The sequence below is a fragment of the Alexandromys fortis genome, unplaced genomic scaffold (genome assembly GCF_014885135.2).
Source record: "Alexandromys fortis isolate MF-2015 unplaced genomic scaffold, M_Fortis_MF-2015_v1.1 scaffold_72, whole genome shotgun sequence".
Classification (NCBI taxonomy): Eukaryota; Metazoa; Chordata; class Mammalia; order Rodentia; family Cricetidae; genus Alexandromys; species Alexandromys fortis.
The window spans coordinates 6,550,205-6,563,196 of NW_026067969.1; the positions used below are offsets into that span (position 1 = coordinate 6,550,205).

The following is a 12,992-nucleotide window of genomic DNA, read 5'->3' on the forward strand; positions in this document are numbered from 1 at the left end:
AATATATGAGACCCTTTCTAAAGAGAAGTGGACAGGACGGGAGCGGATCCGTCAACTTTCTTTGAGTGTTCTCCCCTCCCCCCTCCGCCCCACGCAACATACAGAGACGGATTCCCCACCCGTCACCTCCGGGAACCCTAATTGGGGGATTTAAAGGGACACCCCCTGCGGGACACGGCCACCCTAAACTAAGTCTGGGAGTCCGAGGACCTCGTCCTGGCCCCGCCTCCCGCCGGACGGCGCAGGACGCGGGGAGGAGAGCCCGGGAGGGGGGGCGAGGTCCGCCCCGAGAAGGGGCGTGTGGCCCGGGCCGCTGGCTAGCGAGCGGTCCGCCAGTAGGGGAGGGCAGAAAGTTCGCGTCCCCAACCGACGGACTTGAGCGCGGGCGCGGCGAGCAGCGGGAGGCGGCGGCGGCCGGCAGAGGCGCGGCCGGGGCATGGACAGCGCGGCCGCCGCCTTCGCCCTGGACCCGCCGGCGCCCGGCCCGGGGCCCCCGCCCGCACCCGGTGATTGCGCCCAGGCGCGCAAGAACTTCTCGGTGAGCCATCTCCTGGACCTGGAGGAGGTGGCGGCGGCCGGGCGCAGGGCTGCCGGGCCGGTGGCGGGGCCCGAGGCGCGGGAGGGAGAGACGCGCGAGCCGTCCGGGGGCAGCAGCGGCAGCGAGGCTGCGCCGCAGGACGGTGAGTGTGCGGCGTGGGAACCAGCCGGGGGGCTGCGGGACTGGGAGCTACCGGGATCCCTTCGCTGAGAAACTCGGGCGGTGGGGCTCACTGGCTGAGGGATCCCCGGGCTGCGGGACTCCGGGGTGGGCGGAGGGACTCACTGACTGTGGGGATCCAGACTCTGGGACTCCTAGGCTGAGGAATATTCGGCTTGTAAGATTATGGGACCCTCGGATACTGGGACCCCCACCCCCAGCTGCGAGATCAAAGCTACAGAGACCCGTGGCTTACAGGATCCCTGAGCTGCGGGACCCTGACCGTGGAACTGGGGTGTGGGACACACGGTTTGCGATACTGTGGCTATGGGCCCCAGCTCCAGGAACCCGCTACCTGCGGGATCCCAGCTGTTGGCTTGTTCACAACGGGAGCTACAGTACCAGAAGGTACTGCCCAGCGGTGAGCTGCTGTTGTCTCAAAAGCTCCTCCTTCGGAGGGGACCCTCTTTGAATCAGATCCACTTACAGTCGTGTGACTTCATGAAAACTCGCTGCCCTTGCATTCCATACCCACCTACCCTCAGAAGCTGGTGCTGTTGGGGAAACTGAGGCTGTGAAAAGGTCAAGTCACTTAGTCAAACTAGATTCAGCCCCTCTGAGCTAAGACAGGTCTTATGGTTTGTGGGGTGGGCCTGCCTGCACAACCACACCCTTCAATTCGGTTCGGGGTGGAGGAATTCTCAGAGGAGGATAGCCAGCTAGGCCTGTTTCCCCTGCAAAAGTTAAAGATCATCTGGAAGGGGCTTTAAAAACAAACAACCCATCCAAATACTGCCTCCCCCCCCCACACACACACACACAATCACACAGGGTTGTAGAGTCTTCAGCTCTGTTTTTCAAAAAAGATGGAGAAGTTGGTGGGAAATAAAGATGTGGGGCTAGACTTGGGGGAGGGGCGACTGGGAATGAAGGATTCCAATGACACAGAAGTTCCAGTCTGGATCCTGTAGGTGAGGAGCAGGGCAGAAGGATGGCCAGAATCACCAAAATCACCTAGGTGCTGGAGAGGGGTGTCTGAGGCTAACACCTCTGTCCCCTAGCTCTGGGACTTTACTGTCCTGCTGGCTGTGCTGGGACACCTGACTGTCTATAGATCCCCAGTGTGTGTAGAGGTGATGAGAGAGGAGTTGGCATCTCCCCACCTCCCCTCACACCCTAAACACTCACTTCCTGTCCTAGGCTCAGAGTGGGAGGGGTACTCAGGCAGGCTGGGAAGCCAGAGGTGACGATGGCACGCTCTGAAACCAAGCCTGTGAACATGTGTGTCCTGGGACATCCAGGAAACACCGCCTGATAACATCCACTGCGTCCAGACCGGGTTGGGCAGCCATGCATGGTGCTCAGCCCCAGGAGGCCCCTGCCTTTGGTGCTGGTGACCACTTCCCACCACTCACAGAGGCCCTGCCGTTCTCTTCCCTCGGGTGTTGGGTGATGGATGATGAGTGAGCTGACAGTCCCGGGAGTCGGGTTTTAGATCCTGGATGGAAAAGTAGAGGGAACGGGGCCAGTTCCGGCCAGAAGAAAAGTGAGGTGTGATATGCTCCATGGTCTCTGGTTTCAGCTTGGTGACTGAGGCTGTGGCATGGGACAAAGGGTGATGGGGACGAAGGAGAGAACACTGGCATTCTGGTATAAGAGGACAGAGGTGCTGGCCCTGGTAGGAGACAGGCAGTACAAGCTCTGATTTCTTTGTCACATAGCCTACCACGGAGATTCTCAGTCTGTGGGTTATGACCCCTTCACCAAACCTCTATCTCCAAAAATACTTACGTTATGATTCATATCGTAGCAAAATTACAGTTACGAAATAACAACGAAAATTTAATGGTCAGGGTCACCACAACATGAGGAACAGTATTAAAGAGTCACAGTGTTAGGAGGGTTGAGAACCACTGGTCTACAAGGTCCCTAAATGGACGCCTTTCCCTATGCACAGATTGCCAGTGTCAGCTAGTGTGTGAGTACCCAGATGGCGCCAATGGCAGCTCTAGGAAGCTGGGTGGGTAGTGGGTGTCCCCTATGGCCTTGGTATCTGGCCAAACTCATGAGAGCTGCCAGACTTTTCCTCGGGTGCAGCTTCTTGCACATTGGGGTGTCTGAGGGCACAGGACATGCTGGGTGTGGGGTCAGGTGGGAGATCCAAGGCTGGGCTCAAGAAATCACTCCTTGTCTTGGAAATTATAGCCAGCCTTTGCTCCTGGGACAGCAGTGGTTCAGGGGTACCCTGCCAAGTGTCCCTCTGGGCTGGAGTCTACAGACAGAAGGTAGAGGAAGGAGAGGCTGGGGCGACTTCCTGTTGTCCCCTTGGTTAATTGTCCCTTTCTGCATCCATGGTTTGGGTTCACAGTCCCAAGGCCTCTAAAGAACAGGAAGAAGGGACCTGTCCTTTCCACATCCCTCTGAGCCCAGCCTGAATGGCTGGAACTGGTGGAAAGAGGGTACCAGGTGAAGGAGGAGCTTAGAGTCCCGGAGTACACAACGCCCTGGTTCCATCCCCAGCACTAGAAGAGAGAGAGGAAGGAGGGGGGCATGGAAGGATGGGAGGAAAATAGACAGACCTTGGGGTGCCAGGACTTCCCCCCGGGCAGCACATGTGGGCAGTGGGCTGTGCTTTAACTCCAATCCTGAGCCTTTGGCACCTCCAGGGCACAAGCACTCTTGAAAGCCAATCTCCCTGTGGCTTCCGCAGGGTGGAGATGCCCCCTAATAGAAACATACAGGTTACTGGTGGGGGGAGAGAGAACTCTTGTTTTCATCCTGACAGTTAAAAAAACCAAGCCAAACCAACCAATTGAGCAACAAACTAAAATCCTTTTGTTTTTTGAAAGTCACTGGTAGCCCCAGCCCATGTCTGCCAATGACGTTCCAAGCCCTTGCTCCCCACACAACTGGCTGCTGAGTAGGCTGAGGCTTCGCTAGTGACTCAGAACAAACCGGGGTCTCAAGTTCCTCCCGAACCAAATGCTGAGCTATGCCAAGCACGTTAGGAAAATAAACCCTCGTTCTCTGCCTTTGCGATGGCATACAACAAAAGAAACCACATTAATAACCTCGAGTTTCTTGAAAGCATTCCCTCCTGTGGACAAGGCGGAAACCAGGCCATGGACACGCTGAGAAAATAAACATGGCCCCAGGAGCTGAGCAGAGAGGCCTGAGTCAGGGCAGGCTGGGCCCTGCTTGGTGCTCGTACCTGTTTGGAGAAGCTTAGGATGCTGGGTTGCCAGGGAGACTAAGTGGATCTCACAAGGTTTGTGTGGGTAGATTTTGGGTGATGGGACACCTGCAATCCGATAAGGTCCTGGGGGAGCTGAGCCCTTGTAAGCTGAGTGGCTGCTGGTAATTGGGGGGACCTGCACCTTCTCTGTGCTAACCGGGACCAGAGGGCCAGCAGAAGTCCTGAGGAATCACTGGGTTTCAGAGATGGTAGACTTCCAATCTATCAGTTTTCATTTCATTGTCATTTTGGTTTTCTGACTGTCTCATGTCACCCAGGCTGGCCTCAAACTTGCGACATAACTGAGACTAACCTTGGATTCCTTAGCCTCTTCCTCCACCCCACGGACCGTGCCCCATCTTCAGTTCGTCTTTGCTGTGCTAACACATGGCTAGTCTGGGATTTACCATGGCCCACTTGTAAGTGCACAGTCCAGCAATATCCTTGTACTGCAGAGGTCCCTTTCTGCCACACCAGCTCCCCTGTAGTCCGGTCCCCATTTTACTTTCCCGTGAACCTGACCACATTAGGTCCCTCTACAGTGTTTGTCCCTTTGTGTCTGGTTATTTCGTTCTGAGTTCACCCATGTGCCATGGGTTCAAACTCCTGTCCTTTACAGGGCTGAATGGTATTTCACTGTGTGGCTGGACTGTAGTTCACTTGTCCACTTGACAGTGGACGGTGATTATGGGCCGTGCTTCTGCGAGTATGGGTAAACCTGCAAAGGCCTCTGTACTTCTCCTCATGGAATTATTAGGTTATGTGGTAATTCATAATTCATATATATGTTTGGGGTTTTTTTTATTTTCAAGACAGGGTTTCTCTGTAGCTTTTTTTTTAAGATTTATTTATTTATTATGTATACAACATTCCTTCTGTATATGCTTGCAGGCCAAAAGAGGGCACCAGATCTCATTATAGATAGCTGTGAGCCACCATGTGGTTGCTGGGAATTGAACTCAGGACCTTTGGAAGCCTGGTCAGTGCTCTGAACCTCTCCTCATGGAATTATTAGGTTATGTGGTAATTCATAATTCATATATATGTTTGGGGTTTTTTTATTTTCAAGACAGGGTTTCTCTGTAGCTTTTTTTTTTAAGATTTATTTATTTATTATGTATACAACATTCCTTCTGTATATGCTTGCAGGCCAAAAGAGGGCACCAGATCTCATTATAGATAGCTGTGAGCCACCATGTGGTTGCTGGGAATTGAACTCAGGACCTTTGGAAGATCAGTCAGTGCTATTAACCTCTGAGCCATCTCTCCAGCCCCTCTGTAGCTTTTTTGGTTCCTGTCCTGGAACTAGCTCTTGTAGACCAGGCTGGCCTCGAACTCACAGAAATCCGCCTGCCTCTGCCTCCCGAGTGCTGGGATTAAAGGCGTGCACCACCACCGCCTGGCCATATGTTTGGTTTTTTGAGACAGGGTCTCTCTATGTATCCCTGGATGTCCAGGCACATCCGTGTGGATCGAACTCACATAGATCCACTTGCCTCTGCCTCCTTGAGTTCTGGGATAAAACCATCTGCTAGCACTAATGGCCATGGTTAATATTCTAAAAATTTTGTGTGTGTGTGTGTGTGTGTGAGTGTGTGTGTGTGTGTTTGAGCACATGTGGGCGTGGGGTGGAGTACAGGAATGCATATAGAAGTCAGAGGACAGACTTGGGTGTCCACTTTCATCTCCCATCTTGTTTGAGACAGATTTTCATTGGCGCTGTGCACACCAGCCTCACTAACCTTCCAGCTTCTAGGCACTCCCCTGTCTCCACTGGACATGCAGTTTTCCATGAGTTCTTGGGATTTGAACTTCGGTCTTCACACTTGCATAGCAAGCTCTTTACCACTGAGCCATCTCACCCGGCTCTCACATTTAATTTTCTAAGAAATTATGGAGTTTTCCACAACAGAATTTGACCAGCCTCTTCGTGACTGATTTGGGGGCAGGATAATGGCAAATATGGCTTGTAAGATAGGAGTGGGGCTGGGGGGACAAAGGGCTCTCTCAGAAAGGAGTCTTTGGGAGGAGAGCTTGCTCTGAGGCTGCTCCCCCCCCCCCCCTGCCGTTCTTCCATTTTCCGAAGGACTGCACTCAGAAAGTACAGGATCGGGACGACAACACCCAAGTCCAGCTCCCGGCCTTCACTGCTCTTACCATGAGTGACTCCAGACAAGTCTCCATCTCCTTTGGGTCCCCACTGGAACCACGAGTGGGTGATACACACGGATAGCTGTGGGGTCCCTCCCCGTAGTTCTGTCCAAGCTAGAAAAGCCCTGTGGTCGTTGTTCCTGGGGACACAGCCCTGAGCTGGGCCTGGTACCTAGGACCTCAGGCAGGAGAAGAGGTTGCCTGGTGTGTGCCCAGGGTGTGGAGAGGGACTTGCGGCAGACTGTCAGGGCAGCTGGGACAGCGATCAGCCCCCTTTGTCTTTACCTTCAGGAACAGCACCTCACTAGACTCAGGGTGCTCATCCTCCTCCATCTAGGAACTCCTAGGGGTGATGCTGGAAGCACTGCCTGGTGCCTCGGTCTGACCTGTTCACAGCCACCCTCAAGGTCTAGCTGAACCCTGATGCTCAGTGCAGCCGTCTGCAAAGTGGGCTTGCACCTTAATTCATTTGTTGCTTTTGTTGTTTTTGTTGTTATTGGGGTGTGTGTGTGTGTGTGTGTGTGTGTGTGTGTGTGTGTGCGCGTGTGTGTGGGTGATGGCTCTTGGGTGGAGGTAAACATTTATTTACTTTATTATGTATACAATATTCTGTCTGTGTGTATACCTGCAGGCCAGAAGAGGGCACCAGATCTCATCACAGATGGTTGTGAGCCACCATGTGGTTGCTGGGAATTGAACTCAGGACCTTTGGAAGAACAGTAAGTGCTCTTAACCGCTGAGCCATCTCTCCAGCCCAAAGGGTAACTTTAGAGAGCTGGATCTGTCCTTTCACTGTGCATTCTAGGAACCAATATGGACATCAAACCAGTCTGGACATTGAACTAAGGTTGGCGGGTTCATAAGTGAGCACTTTAACCCACTGAGCCATCTTGCCAGCCTGTCATCTGTAGAATGGGAACAAGGGGTGTTCCTTATGGGGGTGGAGCAAGTCCTAAGCAGTTCTGTGACATGTAGTAGGTGCTCACTCAATGCAGAGTTTCCAGGCAGCTCCTTGAGATATTTACAGGGCTTATGGTTCTCATAATTTGAAGGTCCAGAGAGGTGGAATCACCTGCCCAAGGTTGCTCACAGCCGGGACAGATGTCCGGCTGGCATTGGGATTCTAAGTTCAGGCATTTTTTTCTCCAACACAGCCCAGTATGTGGGTGGGAGAAGCTAGGAACAGGAGCTCCATGGATGCTGGGGAGACTGGCTATGAGGCTTGGGAGCTGAAGGGGTGAGGAGGTGGGGATGAGACTGGAGGACTGATGAGTAGAGACTCGTGTGCAGGACGGGGTTTCTGAGCACTTGGATAGAAAGGGTGGATGTCAGCCAAGGAAGGTGGCAAGCACACCCTTAATCTCAGCACTCAGGAGGCAGAGGCGGCAGGAGGATCCCTGTGAGTTCAAGGCCAGCCTGGTTTATAGGGAGAGTTCCAGGACAGTCAAGGCTACACAGAGAAACCCTGTCTCAAGAAAGGAAGGAAGGAAAGAAGGAAGAAAGGAAGGAAGGAAGGAAGGAAGGAAGGAAGGAAGGAAAGAAGGAAAGAAGGAAGGAAGTCAGGGAAGCTGTCAGGGAAGATCAGGAAGAACTCTGTGGCTTCATGATGCCTCCATTCCAAAGAAGTGTGGCTGACTCCAGGTGGAGGCAGACTTGAGGTGACTTAAGGGAAGCTGATGTATTCCTGAAAATGTCATAAGGAAGGAATCCTAGGGGAATGGGGATGAAACTTAGTGAGCGGCATGCTTGCTTAGCACAAAGCTCGCATTAAATCCCAGGCACCACGTAGAACTGAGCGGGGTGCACACTTGTAATCCTAGCATCAGGAAAGTGGATGCTGGAGGATCAGGAGTTCAAGGTCATTCTCAGGTACATAGTGAGTTCAAGGTTAGCCTGAGCTATGTGAAACCCTGCATCCATGGGGGGGCAGATTCTGTTGGATGCCTGGTTGGGAGGCTGAGAGAGGACAAGTAGGACGATGTGGAGATGGAGCTGAAGACTATTTGAGACACATGGAGAATGGCTAGGAGCCCACAGGCACCTCAGCCAAGTGCTGTGTGTTGGCAGGGTTCTCACCTGCCTTGACTTCCCTACAGCCCTGTGACATGGGTCCTTTGATTACCCCCATTTTATAGAGAGGAAAATGGAGGCTCAGGGAAGACAATCTATGTAACAGCGTTGGTCACACTAGTCCTACATGAGATTCCAAACTGGGTGTGTCTTGTCCCAAAGCCCTTGATCGCTCCCAAATCATCCTTCTTGCCTTGGAGGTACTGAGATGCAGGCCCAGGGCTGCCTCATATCCCCTGAGAGGTGTGGATATACTTGGAGGCCAGGAGGTAGTCCGGGGAGGGAAAGAGAATGGAGCACATCCAACCTTGTGACATGCGCATGAGGGAGGGTGACGGCTGCCAGGCGGCTTTGGGGGAGTTTAGGGATGAGAAAGTGGGAACTGCTGTCTCTTCCCTTCCCAACACCCATCTCCAGACACAGACCCAAGACAGCTGTGGAGGGTTCCAGTGCAGGAGCGTGGCAGGAGGTCCCCCTCCCAGCTCCCCAGTTCCTGTCCATCAACCCAATCCACCTGTCATCGGCCTGCCCACAGATCCAGTCCTTCAGCCATGCTCTTGGGAGCTGGCTTAGAGCAGATGGAGCAGAAAAGACTGACTCCAGCATCCGTCCTCCCAAAGCACCGTCTTTCCATCCGGGAATGAGCCTTTAGCTTACAGTAGAAAGAGTTCCCCAGCTAACAGAAATTTACCAACTGCCTTTCCATTTCCATTGTAGCTTAGGGGTGAGAACATTGTCACCTGCTAGCATTTGGGGACCACATGGTGAGTTGCCTGTCCTGGACTCACAGTCGCAGAGTGACAACAGACCCGCAAACACACATGCCCCACCTGGTGTGTGCATGCTCACACACCCGCGGTGAGGCTCCAGCAGGCCCAAATAATCCTACCAGGCTTTTTGGACGAGGCTGGCTCCGGTCCCCATAGAGTGGCAGAGCTCCCTGGCTGGCTACATGGGTTGAGGGTTAAGAGCTCTTACGAGGTGTTGAGTAGGAGAGAGCTGTGGGGCTTCCTGTTCAGAGAGAGCCTGGGGGTGGGGTGGGCATGCCTCCATATCCTCTTATGGTGGTCAGGGCCACAGACTGGGCACCATCAGCACCCACTGATCCATCAGAGAGGGCAAGGTTTGTCAGACTGAGAGGAATAGCTTCCTGCTGCCACATAAGAGGCCACAGTCTCCATGGCTTACTGGTCTACCAAGCATAGCAGAGAAAACCCTATGACATGACCACTGCTTCTCCATTCTCCCCGGAGATCTGAACTCTGAACACACCGGGGTCCTGCTTGCCTGTAGCTTGGGTTCCTCCCACATCTGTTTGTTCCCTGACTGACTCTCAGGAGGGGGTGGGGTGGCGGCGATGACAGGATGCCATCCACATGGGGCCCTTTATGGGTAATGATATTTTTTATTGTGCCCTAAAAATGAAGCATGCTCTGGAAGAGATTAGCTTGGGGCTTTCTTTAAGATGGATTCTGCTCGCCTGTGTGTGGGATGGGCCGCCAGGATATCTTTAGGCTTTAGTGGTAGGAAAGGGTAGGCAGAGGTAGGGGCCGAGCTGAGGCCTGGGAGGCGGTCCTCAAAGAAGAGCCCTGTGGAAGACAGCAGAGGAGCGTCAGGCTTGGGGACTGGGTGGCCTGGAAGCTTCCACAGGGGGACACTTCTCCCTCTGACCCCAGAGCAGAACAAACTCCTCTGTAGCTCAGGATATGGCGGTGAGAGCCTGTTGTCTCTGTGATATTGCTGCCCAAGCAGATGTAAGAGGGGCCCTAGACAGGGGCCAGAAAATCAGAGTGTCCACCTGATCCTACCCAGCACTGCCTCTGAGCCTGGACTCTGCATCCTGTGTATGAAATGACCTAGCTGTACCATCTGTTTCGGGCCATATTTGATGAGATTCCAGCAATCACCTGGGAAGCTGGTTGAAATGTATTTACAGACTCGGGAATCAGAGTCCCTGGCTCCTGCATGCAAAAGTCCCCCCTCTGCAAGACTTTGTGTTGATTTTAGTTTGATTCAGTTTTTAGGAGCATGATCTTGTGTAGCCCAGGCTGGACTGGAAGTCATTATATAACCAGGGATGACGATGAATGCTTGTTCATCTTCCTGCTTCCCCCACCCCAGTCCTGGACTTTGTGCATCTAGGCAGAGCACCCACCAATTGAGATACAGTGCAGGCCCCCAGATGAGTTTGGTACCCTGCTAATGACTGATCTTCCAGAGCTGATTGCATCTTATCACTTCCGTTTCCTGATGGAGAAACAGCCCTCTTGGTGATGGAGCATTTGCATAGGGTGCCATGGAAACATGAAGTCGGAGGATCTGGAGGGGTGACTGCACGAGAGAGAGGGTCCCAAGAGCTAGCCGGGATAGCTGCTTTTATCTACCCGCTGTGTTTGGCATTGCCCGAGGCACCCTGAGAGGTTGGGATAAAGCTGTGATGGGCCAGAGTCCTGGATGGATCCCCACCCTCAGTGTCCTGACTGTGCTCCCACCTCCTGCTGTGGTGCCCAGGGCCCAGCTGGGCTCAGTTAGAACCTCATCACTTCTGGCACTCTTTGCCCATCATCCTGAGACCCGCTGCTCTGCTACCCTCCCTGTCTTGCCCATCACACCTCCCGTGGCTCTCCTGGCAGGGGGTGAGGGGGTGGGGCCGTCCCTGGGCATGAGTATCTGCAGTCCCCAGTGGGACAGCCATTTCTTTCCAGATTTTGTTCATCAGCCCCTCGACCCCCTCCTCCCCGTCTGTCCTCCCAACTACTGTTCCCCCATGCCAGCCTCCCTTCTTGCCTTGGGCGCAGCCGTTCACATGCCAGGGATGGCGTTATTAAAAATGACATTTAACCAGGGCTGGAATTACCACTCGGATGGCTGCAAACCTCGGAATCAAAGCAGAGCCGCGGGGCGGGTGCGCCTGGCAGGGGCCTTGCAGCCTTCCCGCCGCCAGAGCTCTGCGAAGGCTTCCCACATAAAACCCCCGCAGACCAGCGAGGTCTTGAAAGCCAGCGCACCTCCTTTCATTAGACTAACAAATAACACGTAACAGAAAACATCTGTTCACAGCAGCCCTAATGCTCTCAAGATGGGCTGCTGGTGGCTGGTCTAGCCAGTGGGCACCCAGTAAGCAGGGTGCAGGTTATGGCATCCCTGCCTGACCTCATCCTACACCCGTGGGACCAAGATCCCGCTCCTTTTCTTTGTATCTTTCAGGCTTAGCCGTTCACCCTCCCTTCTCACTGATAAGGATTTGTAATCTGAGGGTCTGTATGCAAGGAGGCGGGGCCACTAGCTGACAGGCACCACAACCCTGACATTTAGGAGCGATATGGGTTCCGAGAACTACAATTACAGACCCCGTCTGAGTCCTGGCCAAGGCCCTGAGCCAATGGTGTGATGTTGCCGCATTGCTCAGAGGGCTTCCTGCTACGCCCCTACACACACAGACACACACACACACACACACACACACACACACACGTACACACACACGCACATACACACGGCCAGCCTAGTCTTCAGAGTGAGAGGGAGAATGAATCTGCTGCCCCTATAGAAGCTAGATGCCCTGCAAAAGTTCCCTCCACCACCAGCTCTGGTCCCCAGAAGCTGGAGAGGTCCTTTGCTACACACATTATTGAAAGTTGGGGGCCAGGAGGCCACGTACCCTCCAGAATTGTAAGTCTGAGCCACACAGCTCAAATGTGGAGAAGGAAGGCCCGCATCCCACACCAAGGGGAAAAGGGCCCGGGAACATGCCAGCACTAGCCACACGCTGGCTCCTTGCTTCCCTTCCCTTCGTGACCAAACCACACAAAGAATTTCTGCCATCCCCTGAGAGACAATGATGCGAGACTGTATCTCCCTTGCCACAATCATCTCTGCCCTCTCATTTAAGAAAGCTAGATGGGGCCTCGAGAGATGGCACAGAGGTTAAGAGCTCTGGCTGCTGGGCTAGAGGTTCTGAGTTCCCAGCAACCGCATGGTGGCTCACAACCATCTGTAATAGGTTCTGGCGCCCTCTTCTGGCCTGTAAGTATACATGCAGAGCATCCATACATAAACTAAATAAAATAAAAAAGAAAGCTAGGTGGCAATCATCTATTTGGTCATTTATTCATTCTGCACACAGGCACCTTATTGCTACATGCCAGTGAGCTGGCCATATGTTTCCCCTGAGGGCTTGGAGTCCAGCAGGGGGTAGAATAGATTCCCTGCTACTCTACCCATGGCTGGTTTGTCCTGGGAGCCTGTGGTGAGGTGGAGCACTGTCCCCCAACTCACAACTCAGGGACCCAAAGTGACTTCAGCATCTCTTCCTAGGGACCGCTGTGCCCATGTCCTTCTGTGCATGGCTGCAGATGGCCAGGTTGCTACAACGTCCTCTTTTTGATGCTGCCCAGGCCCTGTCGAGGTTGGATTTCTATCTGCCCTCTTTCCACCAAGAATCTGCTTTCGAGAGATTCATTAGACTCCCCGGCTGGGCCTGGCTGGGGCTGGGGGTGTGCAGGACTGGAGGAAAGGGGTAGTGAGTTTCTTGAGACATCCTGTTTTAATTGGGAGGCCAGCCTCTCCCGCAGAGCTGGTTCCCTGGGCACTACAACCCAGGGAGGAGAGTGTCTTGCCTCTAAGCAGGAAATTACGGAAGACAACAAGTAAAAACTGCCACTCTGGTTTCTTTGGGAAGGGAAAAAGAGAAGGCCCAGATCTAATAGCAGCTGAAAGCAGGTTCGTTATTTAAAGAAAACTGTTGCTGGGGCTGCAGATTTAACAGGAGAAGGTGGAGGGGGTCTAAAGGGGTCTGGTTTCTGTATCAGGGCAGGGGAAGTGAGGGCAGTGCCTTGG

At 53.5% G+C, this 12,992-nt stretch overlaps 1 protein-coding gene across 1 annotated transcript in view; it reads left to right on the top strand.

Moving 5' to 3' along the window:
* The first annotated feature begins 299 nt into the window (after nucleotides 1-299).
* Prrx2 (paired related homeobox 2) overlaps nucleotides 300-12,992 on the top strand; it is a 38,675-nt gene continuing 25,982 nt past the window's right edge. The window contains exon 1 of the mRNA XM_050155342.1: nucleotides 300-680. Coding sequence (XP_050011299.1) covers nucleotides 437-680 — 244 coding nt within the window. The 5' untranslated portion in view covers nucleotides 300-436. The remainder of the gene's footprint in view (nucleotides 681-12,992) is intronic.